This window comes from Dipodomys ordii, unplaced genomic scaffold (assembly GCF_000151885.1).
Source record: "Dipodomys ordii isolate 6190 unplaced genomic scaffold, Dord_2.0 Scaffold2, whole genome shotgun sequence".
Lineage (NCBI taxonomy): Eukaryota > Metazoa > Chordata > Mammalia > Rodentia > Heteromyidae > Dipodomys > Dipodomys ordii.
Genome location: NW_012267218.1, coordinates 18,622,197 through 18,644,149, shown reverse-complemented (window position 1 = coordinate 18,644,149; position 21,953 = coordinate 18,622,197). Strand labels below are relative to the sequence as shown.

The 21,953-nt window shown below is 37.0% G+C and overlaps 1 protein-coding gene across 8 annotated transcripts in view; it reads left to right on the top strand.

The window, feature by feature from the left end:
• Nrxn3 (neurexin 3) overlaps nucleotides 1–17,512 on the top strand; it is a 1,505,050-nt gene extending 1,487,538 nt beyond the window's left edge. For 4 of the 8 annotated variants that reach the window (XM_013014291.1, XM_013014284.1, XM_013014321.1 and 1 more), the window contains one exon: nucleotides 17,054–17,355. In XM_013014291.1, the coding sequence (XP_012869745.1) occupies nucleotides 17,054–17,355 (302 nt within the window). Of the gene's footprint in view, nucleotides 1–16,429 lie in introns of all 8 variants that reach the window. The other 4 variants (XM_013014269.1, XM_013014299.1, XM_013014277.1 and 1 more) reach the window with 2 other exon arrangements.
• Nucleotides 17,513–21,953: the final 4,441 nt, after the last annotated feature.

Sequence of the window (21,953 nt, the reverse complement as noted above, 5' to 3'; positions counted from 1 at the left end):
TCATTTCTGGGTTTTCAATTCTATTCCATTGGTCCTGAGGTCTGTTCTTATGCCAATACCAAGCTGTTTTGATTACTATGGCTTTATAGTAGAGTTTGAAGTTTGGTATTGATATTCCTCCAGCAGTGTTCTTTCCATTGAGGAGCATTTTTGCTATTCGGGGTCTTTTATTGTTCCATATGAATTTTTGAAATCCAAGGGAATCTTAACTCTAAAAGGCCAGAAGTGGAGGTGTGGCTCAAGTGGTAGAACACCAGCCTGAGGCCAAAAAGCTAAGGGACTGTACTCAGGCCCTGAGTTTAAACCCCAGTACTGGCACAAAAACAAAAACAGGGATATATCATCTTTATTTCAGTTGCCTGAATATTAGGCAAGATTTTCTCTTTGGTGGCACAGTCTTTGTTGGTACATTAACTAAAAAGCACCTTGTTATTATAGATTTTTATGATTACTATACTATGTTCTTTGCGATGAAGATAGATTACAGAGTAAAAACAACAAAAAAAGTGATTTCATGATAAGTGTTATGGATAATTTAGAGAAGTTAAGGATCCTGCAGAGGGCAGGCAATAGATTTGCAGTGCCTAGATTACTACTGCCTGGAGAAATACCATCATAAAGAAAATGGTCAAAATTCAGGTCATAATGACAGAAAATATGACTTTTTTAGAAAACAGAAGCAAAGGAAGCCTTCTTGAATAATTTATCACTCTATAAACACATCATAAAGTATCATAGTACCAGTTCAGAATAAAGGTCCCATTGTTGTCAAACTCTTCTGACGACTACAGGAACTCAGCAGGCAAAGATAATCCTGTGCATTTTCACTACCCTCATCACCATTCCTCCCATTAATAATTTGTTTAGCCCCTTCCTTCCACTGCCTGAAGATAGTTGTCAATATCAGTCAACTCTTTGTCTACATGCCGTGAATATGTAACATTTGTATCCTACAGTATTGCAAAGGAAGCCAGGGTTTTTAAATACACATCCCAGCACCAGTTTATAGAAACAAAAATGAGATAGAGAGTGATGTATTTTTCAAAAGGGATTCTGAGCCAGCTGTGGATGAGAGGTTCAATTTGCATTGCAATTGCTGAGTAGAACTCTGGGAAATCCCATCTGATTTAGAGAAGGGGAAAAGAAAAGAAAGCAAAACAGAATTTTGATGCTTCAACAACTTGTTTACAAAACATGAACCCAGTGCCTGTTGCAGGCCAAACACCATGCTATCACCTATAGAAGACTGCAAGATAAAAGAGAATCATATCCTGTTTTCAAGATACTTGTCGCATCCTTCCTACTCTTAGCAGTCAAGTGATTTCTGAGTCATACTATGTGCACTTGACACTGTACTAACGACAATGGACAATGAGACAAAGACTCTACTCCTGGGAGACAAAGCCTCTACTTTCATGAAACGAATGTTTCAGCAGTGGAGTAGCAAGCATGAATTGATAGGTAGGAATCTACTAGTAGATTACAAACATAGAACCATCAAGATGATGTGCAGGTCATGAATGGACTCTGAGGGAAGTCCTAAAAGGCTCTCTGAGGAAGGAAAGTATGTGTTAGACCAGAGTCAACAGGAGGAACTAGCCAGGCAGTGAGCAAGGAAAGGAGGAATATTGCTGCAAGGGAAGCTAGAGCATATGGCCAGAGCCTGAGACTTCTAAGTCCAGGGAAGCCTTAGGGAATGAGACTGGAGACGGGGAGCTAACTATAAGAGACTTCCATGGTGGATAAGAGTACAGAATCTTTTTTTGGGAAAAAAAACAAACACTATTTTTGTAGGAAGAAAGTGACTTGGTCTGATTTTTACTGTGCATCTGAGCTGGTCTGGGGCTAAATAGGGTCATGTCAGGGGGGGCAGGGTCACAGGGAGTTTGAGAGTTCAAGACCCAAGATTGGCGGATTCAGTAACCTTAGAGTCCAAGTGCCCACTCCTGCATCTAGGAACTCAGGCTCGCCTATCACCTGCCTCCACCATGAAGCCAAGATGGCTCCAATTAAACCCAATTCCCTATCATCCATCACACTTCAAGATGGCGCCGGATAGATGGCATCCCCACTCCGGCCCTAAGATCCACAGAGAAGTGAGGCTAAGCAGAGGGCAACAGTTGCGAAGCTATTTTTTGTTTTTTATTTGTTTGGTGTTTTTTCATTGCTTTTTCTCTTGTTACACTTTATGAGATATTCCCTCTTGATTAAAGAAATTAGTGCCAGGCAGGATAGCTTTTTGAGAAATCCCAAGTTCCCAAAACAGAGCTCCAAATGTTGCCAAGCTGTTCTATTTTTGTAGTGCAATTCAACAGAATACATATTGAAAGGCTATTCTGTGCCTCCACCATATGCTAGACAGATTAACACACACACGCGCACACATACACACACACACACACACACAATAAATGTAAAGATTTAACCTGTGTATCAAGGAACTTATTATTACACTGGATGAAGAAAGGCTTACTTATACTAATAGCATATTGGCATTAAAACAAAATGAAAGGAAATATTAATTCCTGGCAATTTCTTAAATGGATTTGTGCTTTTGTGTATCTTAACCAGTATTAACCCTATGGGGAGAAAAGAGCTAGAATACCACCTTAGTCCTTGAATCTTTGATGTTCTCATTTTACTCTATAGTTTCAAGGCCATGTTGAGATTTGATGAGATTTCTCCCTTTATAGTTTCCCTCTCCCCATCTCTACAGTAACAACAAATGTATTGAGTTCAAAGACGATGAGCTTATATAATCCAAAGATCACACTTGGAGTTAACATGGTTCTCGATTGTCTGGGATGTACCTCCTCTGTGGAATAGGAAATCTTCATTTTGTAGCTCATAGACATTAATGACAATAGTAAGCAACATGCTAGAAGTTCTGTGGAGTTTAGCAGCATTCAAAATGAAATCATTGCCTCCCCTATGAGGTAGATTAATTTTTATATCACACATGAATAAAATAATCTCAGAGAGATCAACCAGTTTTTTCAAAATTCTAACCAGCTACTACATAATACAATCCTTGACTACAAAACTCCTCATCCACTAACTGTTGTTGTGGGCAGCAAATGAGTTATTGGGGTGATAAAGATTTTATTGCCTTCATGAAAACCACTATTTGTGAACATTTCATGACCTCCAGTCAGACAAAGACATACTTAACCCCTGATTTCCTAGCCAATGCACCAAATATGTTCCCAGAAATCTAGAGCAGATAAATTGACCCTGATTCTTGCATTCAGCAAAAGAAGAATTCAGGCAAGATTCAAACACACAAGTTGATAGAAAAATTTATTCGAAAGCAATATGGCAGAGAAAGAGAACGTGTGCCATAGATATATAACAGGGAAACAGCACTTCAACCTATCTCAACTGGCTTGCTCTGCCTCCTGCATTACAGGGATTGGTTGATTTGTAGTTAAATAGGAAGAAATGGAGTCATGGAAGATGGCTTTTCTGTTTGGTGTGCCACTTTTTGTTTCCTATAAGGTCCCAGGGACAAAGCTTTAGTGTCCAATCCTTACTTACTCATTCTTCTGTCCTTCTTACCTTCTTCTTCTTTTGTAACCCCTACCCCTCATTTTATTATCAGGTACGTTTTGGCTTATGAGCTTATCCTACCATCTTCAAGTCGGATAGGCCATCATTCCCTTACTGCCTACTTTTCTACTAATTTCTATTGCTATAGGCTAGTGTGAGAGTGAAAATGTAGGCAATTGAATACATTCATTTATTTACTCATGCATTTACTTGTCCAATAAATTTTTGAATAGCCACTAGTATTATAGTCATAGAAAAGAATTACAGGTAAGCAAGACATCATCCTTCCCCTAAAGTTGTTTAGGGTCTAGTTGAGACAAAGGAGAAAACAATTTAAGTACCATATAGCATTGAGTTAGCAGAGATCACAAAGAAGTGGTCACAAAGAAGAACAGAAATTATGGAATTAAATTCTAGCCACAAGCTAAAGCTTATGTGAATGCACTGAATAGAGCCACTAATTTAAGGTCCTAATCTCTAAACATTTTCAAAACCAATTCAAAACCAATTTTCAAAATTAATACTTTCTTAATATTTTATACATTCTTTTTTATCTTTATAAGTTGGACAAATGAAGTCTTTTAAAATATGGATCATTAATAGAGAAACAAATGTAGAAACAAGTTACTATAGAAACAATATATATTAAAATGACTATAGAAACAAATAGTTGTGAATGACTTGATTGTATTCTGGCTTCTCCATTCCATTATGGAAGTTTTGTGTTTCTCTTTGTTCCTATCTGCTGTAATTAGGTCTGTAAATTCAGTCAGGGAAGAACTAGAACAGGAATATTGAATGGAATATTTTTCTTTAAAAAGTATTAAGCATTTTTGCTTGTTAAGAGTTCCATCAGCCCTTCTCTGACTACATTAAGCTGGGGGAAGAAGTTGTGAGCATTGATAGTATAGGCTAGGATCTTTTTCCAACCTGGATAAGAGTCATACATATTCCCAAGATTCCACTTCCATCAAGATCAACATTTTTGTTCAAAGGCCTTATGTGATTCACTGATTCTCCCAGAAGTACCTCTATTTCCATCCCATAAACACACAGAAGTAGACTTGACGAAGATGCTTTTATATATTTAGTAGGAGAACAAGTCACTGAAGGATTACTTTAAATACCTGAAATGAAAACTGAAAATATTTATTAGGTATTTGTTCTGCCTAATCCTTTCTCAGCCCCCTCTCTAGGTTTTTAAGTTTTCCTCATTATTGTACACAGATTGGCCCCTCTTCCTTCCTTTTTCTCTCTTATATTCCATGAGAACTATAAAGTCTTAATTAAATACTTAATGAAAGTTCCTCCTACACATGGCCTATACACATGGTAGCCAGTGTCTTCTAGCAGGCAGGACTGAGGTTGGAAGAGGCTGGACTTGTGACCTGAGCTACCTGAAGCTATCTATGGGCTTCTATCTATCTATGGGCGCAATGTCCATAAGTGTCCCAGGAGCATATTTCTTCAAAGCAAGCAAACTCTCCATAGTGAATACTAACCAGTGCAATTCCACCTTAATGCACATGCAGTAAATGTGAGATTTTTCCATTAAGAATGCAATGAGATAAAAATAGTGACATCCACATATGCCATTTCAATTCAGATTATTATATTATTTAATCTTAATAGCAAATATAGTCTAAGTGCATTCTCATTGTTAGTAGAAATATATACACATATATGCATATATGTATATATATATATATATAATCACACGCTACTGATAACAAAACCCTACTTCTTATAGATGATGATAGAGCTGCAGCAGGATTGTCAACTACTAGCAATTTGTATTTTATATTAGAGATCAAAGAAGTTTTGGATGTGTGAACTAATGGTTGATTTATATTGTACATATGGATGTGTACTGTGTCCAAATTGTGTTGGCTTCATTTGAAACTATGGCTTCCATGGGTTAAAAAAAACTATACATTATTCTATTTGCAAAGTAACAATCCTAAACTTTGACAGGCTCAATTGTTCATACTAGTGATTTCTGAAATACAACTGCTCTCCTGTTTGAAAGAGCTTTAAACAAGACAATTTTCAAATAGGTAAATTACTCAATAGCAACTTCAGGGAAATCAGATTCCCAATGCATCATATTCCAAACATACCTTCTTATATAGCATTCTGATGCACTGGAGATGTCCTATTCTGAAGTCTCACACATACAGCAGTTCTGCTACTTGCCTTCAGCAGTTGTCTGTGAAACAAATCCAGTCTATATGAATGGTCCCCAAATGAACTTGTTTTCCAGAAGTCATTTGATATCTTAATGAGACTATATAAACAGAAAGTCTTTTCACAGACTAAAAATTCAAGGTGAAAAATATATAATTGGTCTGAAAAAAAGATCAACTAACTGGCAACAAGGGTTTTGCTTGCTTGTATGAATTGGGATTTTCTTTCCTCCGAAAATTTTCCAGCTGTACTTTGTGAAGTTCCCAGAATAATGATTGACATTATTAAACCAGAGACTAAAAAATCTTGGTACGGACTGACCCATGGGGACACATTACTACAATTTATTTTAGAATAAAATAATAAAAGGGGCGTCTCACAGGGGACAAAAGTTGGGACTCATTTTCAAATTTTATACGATTTGTCAAAGTCACCCAAAAAGAGTTCTTAGAAGTGGTTGGAATTGGCTCTCAAGTGTCTTGCCTTTGTGGTTTGCCTACCCGGGTTTCCCAGTCCTTGGTTGAACATTAGTGTTCTCACAGGGATAGAGCAATGGATACAACTCTAGTGATCTCTTCTAGTAGAGGCTGAGGCCATTTCTAAACATTCTCCTTCTATTCTTTCTGAAGTCTCTTCCTCTCAATCTTCCCATACATGCTGCACACCCCCACTCTATTCTACCCTTCTCAATGTAGATTTGATGTAACACTATCTCTCCAGTTACCTTCTGAAAGATGCAAAGTTTTCCCCAATGTACTTCAACAAATCATATTCATTTCATGATTTTCCTATAATTTAAAGTTACTGGTACTATCTTCTTTGGAGCAGTGAGAAGTTTTGACACTATTATTACAGTAATATTGGTTATTCCTGCAACTGTCAGATTTATTTTAACATCCTCCTGTCATTCATGCTACTCTGTCAATTTGACAAAACTCAAGAATACTCCCATGAAGCAATTTTAACTATAATCTTGCTATGCCTTACAAAATGGGCCTTCATCAGATATGAGTAAATTTGTAGTCAGTTTCTTAAAGCACACCTCATGAACTCATATATATTTCAATTATTGTTGCTATATGCTCTACATCAATCTTCTACACACATACACACACATTCATTCTCTCTCTCTCTCTCTCTCTCTCTCTCTCTCTCTGTCCATCTCTGTCCATCTCTCTTCTCTCTTCCTTCCAACTGGCAAGAAGCCTTGAGATGTCCTTTGACCCCTACTGGAAAAGCATGAAACAAAACACTCCCAAATTGGTTTTGTCTTGCTAACCTCTCCCTATCCCTAGCTGCCTGCTCTGTTTTTCTACTTTTCCCTAAATGCAACTTACTTTAAGCATGTGTTGATTTGATTAACATTCCTAAAATTAAAGGATAATAGATAACCTATTTGTCAGCCTAGCCACTTTCTTCTCTTTTCAATGTCTACTTATGACGTACATCCAGACTGCACGCCCTTTTTATTTAACGAAAGAAGCAAGATCAAAAGAATATATTTTAAAGAAAATGCAAAATTTATTTTCAATTTTGGCTATCATCACTAAAAGGGGAATAAATTTTCCAGAAAACAAAACAAAGCAACAAAAACAGTGTCCCCTGACTGCTCTGTCTGTGCCTACTCAACGTGTGCATCTGGTTGTTCATCTCTGAAAATGTGTACAATATTTTTTCTTTAATTTTTTTTGTTATTTTCTCCCTTCTTGTTTGGGAACTAGGTACTTTTTGTATTGTATCTCTATCAACCTATATATATTTATATATATATCAATGTATTTCTTTTTAATTGCTAGATCTTTAGATTTGGTTTTATCCAACATATAAGAAAAAAAGTTATGAATTGTTTTCTGCAATTTCCCCCCACTCCCTCTTTAAATGTGGAACAACTTCAGCTGCAGATTAACCACATCCACCTCTGTCAAATTGGCCAGTCTCACTGTCAACATAGGTGGCTTAAGGAAGAAGATTGATGCGTCATTTGAATTATACCATTTCTAAACAAGGGAAATGGGGGAGAATGGTGGAAGGTGTGGAATTGATCAAGATGCATTGTACTCATAAATTGATATGTTCAATTGAATCTTCTTTGTAAAACTACTTAAAGATAATGATGATTTTTTTAAAAAAATCAAATGAACACAGGAGTAAGTAGTATGTCAGTATTTGGGCTATCTACCCAGTACTGTCTCTCATTAGTCTTTGTGGACCTCAAACCCCTCTCCCCCAACTATAGATGGGGCTGTGTGGCTGCAGATGAAGTTGTTCAATTTGAATGCATTAATCTAGTCTCTTTGTTTTTTGCTTTTAACCTTTTGATCATGAATATGAGTATTATTATTTTATGTACTTTGGCTAGTTTGAATAGGGAAAAATATATTTAACTTTTTAATTTGATTATTGAACAATCTAATAATGAAACTGTAATAAATTTTGAAGTAATTGCATGTTGAAGAAGTTGCAGCTTAGGGTGTGTGAGATTGTCAGTGTTAGAGTTCTGTTCTTTATTTTCATAGATGGGCATGTGTAGGCTCATTTGTTTTTGTATATTGCCCATCCCTTCCTTACAGCCAGAAGCTCTAATGCAGCTAGATCACTCCGTGCCGCCCTTACATGGACATGGCGACTCACTTACACATTTATTCCCATCATCTTCATCTCCTGTGTAGTTCACTCATAGACCCTCCCCTCCCCTTTCTGCATCCTCCCTTCCCATACCCTCCCTTTCTTTAGCATTGTTAAAATTTATGTGCTGTCATCCATCCCTCAGAACTTCAAGAAAATCTAAAATTTGTCAAAAAGACAAAAAAAGTAATAATTAAATCTATAGCTGAAAACCTACAATCCTGCAGAAATTTATTCAGAACCCTGAAGATTCACAGATTTTTTTAAAAAGGCAAATTATAAAGTTTTTTTTCTTTTTAATTTTTCAGTCATAGCAATCGGAATTATTTTAATTCAAATTGATGCCCTCTCAACCCACCCCCCTGCAAGTAAAAAAATTGTTTAAAAGTGCAGATTTTTTTTTCTTTTTATGTTATGTGGTGTGGATGTATGTGTTGTTGACTCCCTGTATCACCCTCTGTTGTAAATTATTATATTTGAAGAATTAGACATTTTGCTCAAAAGTTTTAAGAATTAACAACAACGACAACAACAACAAAAAACAAGTTACAAGAATGTGGCAATTCTATTTGTCCAAGAGCATTCTTACACAACTTTCTTTTGTAAATTTTTCTTTCATGCCAAAAAACATGCGGGCAATTTGTTGATGTAAGTTGACTATGAATTAATATGGTATGCTCTCCTTTTTTAATTTCAATTATTTTGCCTCTGTGGATATGATTTCTTTCCTTATTTTCCCAAAAATGGTTCTTAGTTGTTTTTTTTTTAATTTGCTTTTACTTTTCTTTGTGTTTTATATTGTGAATGCCTTGTTACTGTTATCGGCTCTCTTTGCCTTTAGTTTACTTTATCTATGAAGTTATTTTATTCTTGACTATATGAAATAATTTTATTTCATTTGTGTCTATTTGCTTAATTTTTGCTGTTATGCTTTGCACTGAATAGCTTCTAATAATGTGAATTCTACTTTGAGAATTAGTGACTATATAGACTTTGCTGTAGAATGACATGCCTCTTTGCCTAAACTTTTTTAACCACCAACTTTAAAACCTCGATTGTATTGTTTATTGTACAGTTGATTACTAAAATGCATTATAGCACATGGTAGACAGGGGATGTACTTCAGAAAACAAAAATTGTGTAAGCTCTAAGCATTATTGGTGGTAATTTCATTCTTCACTTAATCCTTAGAAAATATTCAGGGAAATAAATCTTTATTTTATTTTCTTTCAGAAAAGGGGAAATAAAGTACTCTCAAGTGATTATGGTACAGTTTGGTTATCCAGGATTATGCTATCACTATCACCACAGGCTACAAAATCAATTTTCCAGAGAATAATGACATCAAAAATCCCAGGGGTTTATAGAATATTGTACTTATAATACTGATGCTTTCTAATGTACAAAACTAGCTTATGGAACAAGCACACACACATACACACAAAAAGAGAAGACACCTCTTTTCTCTCTCCTTTCCCTCCCTGTTTCCTTCTCTCCCTATCTCCCTTTTCCCCTTTTTTCTCTCCCCCAATCCACCTTTTCCTTCTCCTTTCCTAAAAGTTCATAGTTGCCACTTTCTGTCAAGGATTTTCTCAGGTAAGCCTTTAAAGGAAAGTCAAAATTGGAACATGCTTTTGGTATGTACACTTCTATCCAGAAACAATCTCAGGTAGGTACCACAATGGTGTTAAGATTCCACTTCTCAGACTGAAATACTCCTTGACCTTCACATCATTTGGGTTAATGCTCTCATATGCATTTCAGGCAACAGAAGATTGGCGAGAAGCACTTTGAAATGGTTTTAATAGAGCAGTTACTTTTCTGTACTTTAATTATAGATATACAGATTATTGTTATAGAAATATCAAACCTAATGGTGGAGAACAGATATGTTTCTCAGCCCACAGCGTCTATGAATGGGCTTTCTGTGCCTCAATTATGTGATTTTGTGCTGTTTGACCTGTTGGAAAATACTCCAGCATAAAATTAAGAATTTCCTAAGTACCATGTTAATTTACCTAATTATATTAAAAACTTGTGCTGTCCAGCGGTCAATTCAATCACGGCAGAATATTTTTTCAAAAATACAAAATCTGTACTGATCCCACAAATTTTGCTTAAAATCGCTTCAGTAATCTAGATCCATGCAATTTTTCTCTACTAACATGAGACCATTACATTAAAATAGGACAGAAAAAAACTTGACTCAAGATTTAAGTGTTTGTTATGTCCAAAGTATTAATAAAAACAATGACAGGAATAACTATCATTTCTGAGGATCACTAAGCACAGTTCTAAATACTTACTAGTGCACTGGTTTGAGACAGGCTGGATTTTTGTTATGATTTCTATTTTACTTAGGAGTTTAAGAAATTTAACCAAAGTCATATTTATGACTAGTATGCAGAGTTCTAATGGTAACCTCAATCTGATTTCAAGGTAAAGTAACTAACTGATAAGCAAATGAAAAACTCCATTTCACATGCCAGTCTATAGATTATATATATATATATATATATATATATATATATATATATATATATATATGGTTTGTAGCTCCTCTTTCATGGCCACATGTTAAAACATAGAACTTATAGATATTCAGAATCAAGCTTAATAAGAAATCAAACCAATTAGCTTTGGTAAGAAATTCTACCTAGAACATCTCACCATGTTAAAATACGAAAGAGGCTAAGTTGAGACATTTGTCTATTCTTTTCCCCAAGTACTGGCCATCTTTGTCAAGGCCTACATCTTTCTGAAGGTGGATGAAGACAAAATTTGTTCTTATAAACTTCATCATGGTTCTGTACTCCACGTCCTCACATCCATGGCACCAAGTTATTAAATGAATAGCAGCTAATTTAGTGGAGAAAGGGACAATGTCTCACCATTATATGTGATTTTCCAAGCAGAGAATTCGAATAATGCAAATGAGGGGTGAGGCAAAGAGCTCAGTAGAAGCAATAGAAAGACAAGGAGTTGGAGCATGTGTGGTCTCCAGAGTTGCCCTGCTCAGATTCAGTATTTTTTTTTTAATTTTTAAAAATGGTTTGGTCATCTTTCAGACTTGACTATCTCCAGAGATGCAAAGGCTAGAGCCACACTGAAACTTTGTGCTGCTCTTGGGCTGTTTTTTAGGTGACCCACTACATTTGCCATCATCCATAACATCCTCACAGCTCAGCAGAGTTCTATTCAATTTTTAATACACTGTCTTTTTCGGTGGCAGAGAGCCCCTTTTGCTAGATATCAGCCCCCGAGGCATGAATTATATATCTATAAATACACTCATAAAGCAAAAAGCAGGGCAGCCTTCAGGGCTAAAATAGACCTTTTATATCCCTAGTGATCTCTCTAGTTTAAAGAAAAGCACAATCTTGTCTAAAATGTATATATTCTTGATTTTAAAATGCCAACTTTAAGAATACAGATAGTTCTTATTCTAAACCAAAGAAGAATTCTGAGAATGGCTTAAGAATCTCTGATTTGTGCGTACTCTAGGTCTTGTATCACTTTACCGGTAACCTTTATGATTTTTGACTTACTGATTCTGTGAATACTTTGTGAGCCTACACACCTGGCTGACTCTATAGTCTTTGAATATTGAGAACTAATTACTATTGGCTGCTACAATATTTCCTGGGGTAGACACCAGCATGTAGATGTCCAAGTACCTTATAGAAATGCATTTTAAGGCAGGTGCATTATTCTCCTGCTGTCTTAAATACCAAGAAGGCCATGGCAGGAGGTTCATTTAAGTCCCAGGAGAAAAGGAGGGAAGAGAGAGGAAAGGAAAGGGGAGGAAGAGAAGGAACGGGAGAGGAGGGAAAAGGAAGAGAGGGGAGGGAGATAGAAGAGAAGGGAGAGGAGAAGAAACAATCAGAGAGGGAAAGAAAGGCAAGGGGAGGAGAGAGAAGGAGAAGGAAAGTGAGTGGAGGGGAGAAGACAGAGGAGAGGGGAAAGGGAAAGGAGAGGGGAGGGAAGAAGAGAGGAGAAGGGAGGGAAAATGGGTGGAGGAGACAGGATGGGAGGGAGCAAAGGGGAGGGGAGAGGAAAAGAAGAGAGGAAAGGAGAGGGAAGAGGGGAGAGGAGGAGAGAAGAAGGGGAAGGAAGAGGAGCAGAGGGGAGGGAAAGTGAAGGGAAGGGAAGGGAGGGGACAAAAGAGAAGGGGAGAGAAGGGAGGGAAGAGGAGAAGAGGGGAGAAGAGAGGAGAGGAGGGACAGGGCAGGACTAGGTGAGCCAAGGCAGGGCAAAGTGAGGAGAAGGAAGGGGAGAGAAAGTGAGGGGAGAGGAGGAGAGAAAGAGTACTTACATAGAATCTATGCACATGTTCCTTATCCTTTAAATGTTCTCTAGATTACCTGTAACAACTAATAGGATGTATATGCAGTTTACACAGCATTGCTTACAAATAACAAGGAAAATTGTGTACATATTTAAGCACAGATACACTTTGTTTAATATTCTATCCACTGTTGCTTGAACCCTTATATATGAAACCCATGACATAGAAGGCTGAGTGTACACTCGATCATCCTGAATCCTAGAGAATTCCAAATTAAAATGATCTACTTCAACTCAGTTTTCATATAGTTATCTAAAAATTTCCCCCTGTTTTACCATCTCCTTTATAGTAATAATCCCTGTATTCTAGGTAAAGTTTATTTTAAACTAGAGGAACGCTTTCAACTCTTGGAGATGCCAAGAAAGGAGAGTTCCTGAAGCATCAAGAATTCCAAGGATTCAAGACTGTCATAATTTAGGCTCAACTTTTCCCAATAGAGGGCATTGTTTATCTTTTTAAGAATCATTCATCAGGATTAGTATTTTTTAATGTCAATATAAAATGGAGAATTCATGCTTTTGACAGATTTTAGTATATAATTTTTTGGTACCAGTTCTGGGCTTGAACTCAGGGCCTAGGCACTATCCCTGAGCATTCTTGCTCAAGGCTGCACTCTACCACTTGAGCCACAGATGCACTTCCAACTTTTTGGTGGTTAATTGGAGATACAAGTCTCATGGACTTTCGTGCCTGGGCTGACTTTGAACCATGATCCTCAGAGCTCAACTTCATGAGTAGCAAAGATTACAGGTGTGAGGCACCAACACCTAGATCAGTATAGAAGCCTTTTAGAATCTCTCTACAAATTATTAGACTGCAGAACCTTCTTTCTGTAACTTTCTGAAAAGATAGTTTTATTTCGTTTGTAAATTCATTGAAATGCTTACACCAGGCTGTTCAATGCTTAGGATTACCAAAGGAAAGGAGAAAAGGGACTTGTTCCTGGATGTTGTAGATTTTAAGCAAGGAGGACACTGGGAAGCTTTAGAAAATATGCAAGGAAAAAAGGCAAATTAAAGACTCCATTTGGGTGTTACAGATGGTACACTAAGACTGCAAGTGAACACCACTTTGTAATCACAGAGACAGCGATCTTAATCTCACTTAAAGGGAATGCAGCTTCTACCCAGCAATTTGTGTTTGTATTTGTATTATTTTTTGGTAAGGCTTTTGCCTCTCCCTCAAAATCAGTTTAGTCTCATCCTTTAATCCAGTTTCCTCTTTGCTTACTCCAGTTGGAATACATTTTTGTCATTATCATACAGAACAAACAACTGTGAGGTTTAAAAGCCAAGAGAGAACTCACATGCCCAACCTTTGTTCTTGTAAGCTGGATAAGAAATCTCTAGAGAACCTCCACACAGATTCTATTGGCCCTCACCTCTCTGTCTTTTTGCTGCTGGTCTCTCAGACACTTCCCTGTTTTTACTTTCAATGAACCACTCTTTGCTCCCCAGCCCCTTTCTGGTAGGGGAATAAGGAAAATGGCTGGGGTTCGTTTTAGGACTTGCTTACCTTTAGGGAACTGTGCTCCAAATCCCATTTATAAAACCAAGCCAAAGTGTGTGAATTATGCATTAACTCAGTCGTGAGGTATATGAATTATATATGTTCACAATGAAAAATAGGCATGCTGGTCCAGTAAAGTAAGTCCAATGCTCTGGCAATGCTATAAAGATCATTTTGTTCAGTCCCTTCACACTCTTATCCCTAGAAAAGATGCTTGAGCTCTGAGTAGAGACCACAGGCCATCTTAAGATTCTCAGAAAGGTTTTTGTTTTACTTCCCCACATATAATACAATTATTATGTAAGCTACAGATAACAGTAAAAATTCTGTTGTCCTTTCCCTTACAAATGATACACATTATACTCTAGCATCTTTCTGAGTAATACATAGGCACCAGATAACAATATAATTCTGTTATCCTTTTCCTATGAGATGATGCACATTACACACATTATCATCTTTCTGAGTAGCACAATGTCATTGTCTAAATAGGAAGGCAAGATATGTACTTGTGATATGAACACAAGGGGTCTGCTCCAGTGCTTTGGAGGCTTTCTCCTCAGGAAGTTCCTCTCTTAGTGCAGCAGAAGAATGAACAATTTACATGCAATGGTTCCATCTGAGCTGCAGGAAATAACCCAAGTTTATATGGTATGGTTCGTTGAGTGAGAGTTCTAAGAATGAATCTTTACAGGAAGAATTCTAGAAGACTCTGTAGGTTGAAAGTTTTGCCCGTTAGAATGTCCCTAGAACTCTGCAGTATTGAGCCACTGCTAAATCTTGGCAGCTTTTGTCATTGACACAGGAGAACATCTTAGCCACTGTCAGGTACCTGATGCTCAGACACTTGGCATTTCTTCACAATAATAAATGCATTGCCAGGGACAGAACACTGGCAAGGGCATTTATACTAGTGAAGAGCTTAGAGCCCCAACTCAGGAAGAGGATTTCACCAGTATCCATAATAGCGTCTCAATATCCCAACTAGGGAGGGAAATATCATGACATTCCTGGTAGAGAATTGTTGGAATTTTTTAAAGTTTAAGTTGGATTTTTTTAATTATTATTCTGGAGACTATTCAGTGAAGGGATGTGAACTATGATTTCCTGAGAACCTCTGCTTGGAAAATAACATTGTAAAAAGACACAAAAATACCTTGATTCTCTTGCTTGACATAGGTGAAGAATCTTGGCCTTATATTTAAGTGAAAAGTAACCTTTGTAGAATATTTTTTGGCACCTATGATGCACAAGGCATTGTGATTTCAGGAACTATTTTGAACCTCGTTTCTTGACTCAGCTTATATGTTTATAAATGCATTCATGAGAATCTGTAGATAAACCTATTTGTGTTTGCCACTTTAGTAAAGAATCACTGCCTTAAAAACTTCTTTTCTAAGTCAACATTTCTGAATCGATGATGTCAGTTTTCAGCAATTCATGGATTTATCTAATTACATATAGCATAAAAGCAGTGCATAAAAACAGATTAGATACTACAAGGCAAGTTGCCACTTAATAAATAGGGTAAATTCTGGAAAAGCATAATCAAATATATGGATGGGTATTTTCAGATTTTTAGAAGCCCACATCACTTAGCTCATGCTAAATGAAGACTGCAATCAAGGAATATAGTAATTCTTTTGTCTTCTTTTTTTTTCTGTTTGCAAAAAGAAGTATAAAATCAATGTGATAACAAGAAAATACTACAGTCTTTTGTATGGTTTGATCTTGATTTGGTCATAGAATATCTGTGAAACAAATTAATAGGAACCCATGAAGGTAACAAGGAATGGACATTCCCAAATCCACAAACTAAACGCACAACACATGTATTGCATTCACACACACACACACATCACTTTGATAGCATCTGTGAGGGTATAACTGATCGAAAGACATTATCTCGTAAGCACGTCCTGGAAGCAGCATATTTGAACTCCGTCTAAATAATTACTTGAGAGTACCTTTAGCAGTCCAATCCCCGCTCCCATTCTAAGGATTCCAAGTTTTTGAGTGGGCAGAGGCTTCTCAGAGGCACTAAATCAGCCTCAAATGAGAAGGTCACAACCAAAACTATCCCTACGTGGATCCAGGTGGTTGTATTAGGATTTCAGAGCTGTAAGGTACGAAGTGCATTCATCAAGAGTGTCTGTGGATCGGTCTCAGCACCTGTACTAATTGTGTTTTTCTTTTTCTTTTCCATCCCAGGAGGTGAATTAGTTCTCCCTCTTCTTGTAGAAGACCCTTTAGCTACCCCTGCTATTGCTACTCGTGTGCCTTCCATTACACTCCCCCCTACCTTCCGCCCCCTCCTCACCATTATTGAGACCACCAAAGATTCCCTGTCCATGACCTCTGAGGCGGGGTTACCTTGCTTGTCGGACCAAGGCAGCGATGGTTGTGATGATGATGGCTTGGTGATATCTGGGTATGGCTCAGGGGAAACCTTTGACTCTAACCTGCCCCCTACTGATGATGAAGATTTTTACACCACCTTCTCCTTGGTAACAGATAAGAGTCTTTCCACTTCAATCTTCGAAGGTGGCTACAAAGCACATGCGCCCAAGTGGGAATCCAAGGACTTTAGACCTAACAAAGTCTCGGAAACTAGTAGGACTACTACCACATCTTTGTCCCCTGAGCTGATCCGCTTCACAGCTTCCTCCTCGTCTGGGATGGTGCCCAAATTGCCAGCTGGCAAAATGAATAACCGTGATCTCAAACCCCAGCCTGATATAGTCTTGCTTCCGTTGCCCACTGCCTATGAGCTAGACAGCACCAAACTGAAGAGCCCACTAATTACTTCCCCCATGTTCCGTAATGTGCCCACAGCAAACCCCACGGAGCCGGGAATCAGACGGGTCCCGGGGGCCTCAGAGGTGATCCGGGAGTCGAGCAGTACAACAGGGATGGTCGTCGGCATTGTGGCTGCTGCCGCCCTCTGCATCTTGATCCTCCTGTACGCCATGTACAAGTACAGGAACAGGGACGAGGGGTCCTACCAAGTGGACGAGACGCGTAACTACATCAGCAACTCGGCCCAGAGCAATGGCACTCTCATGAAGGAGAAGCAGGCCAGCTCCAAGAGCGGCCACAAGAAACAGAAAAACAAGGACAAAGAATACTACGTGTAAACCGTGCTAACACTGATCACACAGAATTATTTATTTATACACAGACGAATCCTTGGACAATGAAAGATAACACAGTGTCGGAACTGTCTCAACTGTTGAGATGGGGTACATAGACCATGACTATGGTGGGAAAACCATTTTTAAAAGGACACACACACACACATACACACACACACACACACACACACACACAGATGTAGCTATCTATCTCTACCGCTCAGCCATAGCTGTGATTGCCCAACCATGGCTCTGAGACAGAAAAATTCTTACTGCTCTGCTGTAACATAAAACACACACACGTTTGTGCCCTGGAGCAAGCCTTAGTGACCCCACCGCGTCCTTGAACTTGAAGGCTTCCGTCTCTGCAGGACCTTTGCAAAAGGTAGAAGACTCCATGACTTACTTGTTCCATAACTCCAAGTGAGTCTGTAATGATGTTTGTGAAGCTTGACTGTAACGATGTATTTTTTTTCTGTTTAATTATGTAAAAAACAAAAACAAAAAATGTTTAAAAACAGCAAAAAAATAAGATAAACAAAAACAAAACAGAACAAAAAAATTCTTACCTGGTTCTGGCCAGTCTGTGTGTAACTTTTCAAGATCTGAGGGGAAAATAGCTATTGGGTTTTTGTTTATTTTTGTTTTTGACAGTGACTCGACATAAGAAGAAGAGAAAAACAAAACTCAGAAAACAAAAAGTATGAGAGACTTTTGCCATATGAACTCACAAGCTACCATGGTGTTCACTCTCCATTTCAGGTGTGGTGTCTCTAGAATCTGTTGTTTGTTTCCAACAGAATGCTTTGATGAACACATAGCAAAACCCATGTGATAGATGACAATATTGATTTGCAAAGCTGGTCCCCCCAGAATCTAATTTCAGAATTTGTCACCCAAACCCTGAACAGCTGGATTTGGGGCTCGTTTTATCAAGGCTATTGGCTTTCCTTCACAATATTGTTCCTGTCTGTTAACCCAAATTGTAAGAATGGGCAAACTCCAAACCTTAAACAAAGCCTTTCCAAGGGAAAGGAAGAAGGGGGTAGGCTGGATTGTAACTGATTGAAGTGCATGCAAGTATAAAAATAAAAGAGAAAAAGACTACTAAAGTCTGTTGAATAATCAAAACAGATATGGAAGTTCAACTTGTGATAGAACCACAAAAGGTCATGAAGCCAAATATGACACGACAAAAAAACAAAAGCGTGCTTTCCCTGCCCCCACCATGATAATGGTTTTCATAGTGATTTTAATTTTGTGGCCCGATGTGGATAACTCTCTCTCAGTCTTTCTCTCCATTTGCTCACTCCTCTCTCACCCATCGTTTTTTAAAAACAAGTAAATAAATGAATAAAGCTGCTGTGACACACAAAAAGGAATTTAATAGTATAATATATATAAATAAATATATATACAGATATATTTATCATGGTATGTTTGATGGGTGACTGACACAGAAATCTGTTAAAGTCTTGAAGTGGAATGAGAATGTTATTTTAAAAGAAAATAACAAAACAACAAAAAAGTAAACCTTAAAATGTGAAGAAAGTGTGAGTTTTAGTTTTGTCACAGTTAACTGTGTCAAAGAGAATTTAAAGAAAAAAATCTTCTCAGATTTTGTTTACATATTTTACTACATTTTTGCTGGTCAAATTCTTTAGCCACCTATGTACATACTGCTTTAAGAACTGTTATTTCCTTTCTACTTGTTCATTTCTGTTTGTTTGGTTCATATTCCAGTTGTCTTTTTCTTTGCTGTTTTGTAAAGAGGAAACAATGTACAGAAAAATGATAAACTGGTTGAGTGGCCATAGCTGTGAAAAAGCAAGAGATAAAAGGAAGACTAATAATTCACATGAAAATGAAGTGTGTCCTTTAGAGGGTCAGGTATATCCAATTTCTTTTGTACAGATGAAATACAATCAGCTGTTTAGATTTAGAAATCTACTCTTGCTGGTCTTTGTAAGTTGCATGAACATTTGACATTGAAAAAAAATATCTTAAAGACATGGGTAAAAAGCGCAATCTCAACAATGGTAGCCTTTACTACTATATGTGGAAAGAGGTGTTCCTCTTTATCTGATATTTCAATGTGTTAAGATTTTTTTTATATTTTGGTTGTCATTTAAAAAGATGGGACTATTAAAAGATATGAAAGCACGATTTTAGATAACTTAAATGGCCCAGCATATATGAAGTTGATTAAATCTTGATGTCTGTAAAAGATTGCTGTTCTTGGAGTCTTGAGGTCTTGTGAACTGATTTCCTGTTTTCTTTCTTTACATTCTTTATATTTGAGTAAAAATACATTTGTTATATTCCTTTTAGTGTAAGTTTCTATTTGGACAATTTTTCTGGGAACATGTGTATTCTGTATGTGAGCTTTTATCCTATTCCTGTTGTTTTATTAGCAAACCCTAAAGGAATTTCTTTTATGATGTTGTGATGTTGATGCTTTTCTTTTTCTTTTTCTCTTTTATTTCATATTTGCATTTTCTTTCAAGGATATGCTTAGCAATAAAATGTTCTTCCCAAAACCTTGTCTGACGATACAATTTTATTAACGCTTCGAAAAGATCTTTTGCTGCAGCTAAGTATTTTATCACTTATTACAAACCAAATTAGCTTGAAAAACTCTTATATGATATGAAGTGTTCTAACTAGCTACTAATTATTTACATCACTTTATCATGGGTGATCTATTTATGGGATAAATATGTCTTTGTTGCTAACTGAGCACTCCTATTCAGATGGAGAAACCAAGGAGAGGAATGGTGTTTTGGAAAGGTAAGATGTCAGAAGATTTGTATTATGAAAAAGATCATTGCATTCTATATTTTCAAAAGAATTAGGTATCTTTCCGTATTTTCTGAATTCAATAAAATTTGAACACCATTCTAGAACTGCATTTATATAGAGCCTTAGAGAAAGATCCCCTTTTTTGTTGAGATGCAAACCATCACAGATAGGCCTTTTATTTATCCCAATTAAAATTCTGAATTTTAAACAGATTCTTGGGCTGGTAGTTCATATTCATCAGCGTGTTCGATTTGAGTACCAGTCTCCTCACCAGAACTCACCTTCACCATGAATCTCCATGAGCTTTTCCGTTTCAAACTTGGGCTGCTTCAGCATTTTTACTCTTCTAACAAAGACATCATATGTGTGTGCCGGTCATGGGGCTTGAACTCTGGGCCTGGGCACTGTCCCTGAGCTGTTCAGCTCAAGGCTGAGCTCTACCACTTGAGCCACAGGGAAGGAAAGAAAGAGAAAGAAGGAAGCAAGAAAAGAAAGAGAGAGAGAGAGAAAGGAAGGAAGGAAGGAAGGAAGGAAGGAAGGAAGGAAGGAAAGAAAAGTGAAAACAAGAAAGAAAGAGAAAGAAAGAAAGAGGAAAGAAAGGAGAAACAGGAGGAGGAAGGAGGAGGAGGAGGAAGAAGAAGAAAAAGAAGGAGAAGGAGGAGAAGGAGAAGGAGAAGAAGAGAAGCAGAAAAAAAGCAGCTTACAAGTATACAACTCAATGTGTTAGCCTCGTTGGGGAGAAGGAAAATTAATATATATATATAAAATGTCTTTATATTTGATTCATAGACTATACTCTCAACCTTTCCATGAGTTCCTTTTAGAATTCTAAATTCTACACTAAAAAAAGGATTTAAGTAGTTCCCAAGCAATATAGCCAAGTCATGCCCATGGTTTTCTGACTATAACTGACAAACATAAATACAAGTAATAAGTGTTGTGTCAGCCTTTGGTAGTATAAGTACATATGTTAATGCATTTTAAGCAAGTAGCTAAAATGTTGAGATAAATAAAATGAGGATAGATTTGATAAAATGTTAAATTATTCAGAAAAGTTTTAATGCTATACATTCACCAAAATTGAGGTATCATTGGTTAGATATATTAGTACATCAAATACCACAACAGAAATAATTTTCATTGTCATTCCATGATGAAGTATTATGATTATACCATTGTTTTCCAATATGTTTATATTTAGCCATGGGTTTGAGGGTATAAATGCTTAGTAAAAAAATTTGACCCCCCATCCTGGGCCTGTCCTGTACTACCTGTGACACCTTGAGAATGAAATCCAGCAACTCTAGTATCTTGTGTTAAGTCTTCAAAATATCTCCCACTTCTTAGTTGTGGAACTAAATAAGCTAATATGGATATAAGCACTGTGGACAGTATCTAGCTTATGACCTTGAAGCAATTGTGGCTAACACTTTCTTTTTAATCACCTATTGTTGTTGTAGAAAAAAAGGCAAATATCCTCCTAAAAATCTAGGGAAAATACATGCTAGAAATCTGAAGACCATTTTACTCAGCTACAAAAATATCATAACCTTTTATTCCCCTATCCTTGATACCACATCTATTTATTGATTCTCTGAGTTTCTGCTGAGTCTTCTACCAGAACTGTTCATTGTACTTCAACTGACTACTTAAATGCAAAGCCCATAAAAGAAAGTTTAAATAGTATGCTATATCTCAAGAGGAAGCCTGTTTCCTCCCAAATTGCAGAACTGTTTTTGCTTTTGAGACCCTAATATGCACTCTGAATTTCACTTTGTAATATATGTCAATGATCATTT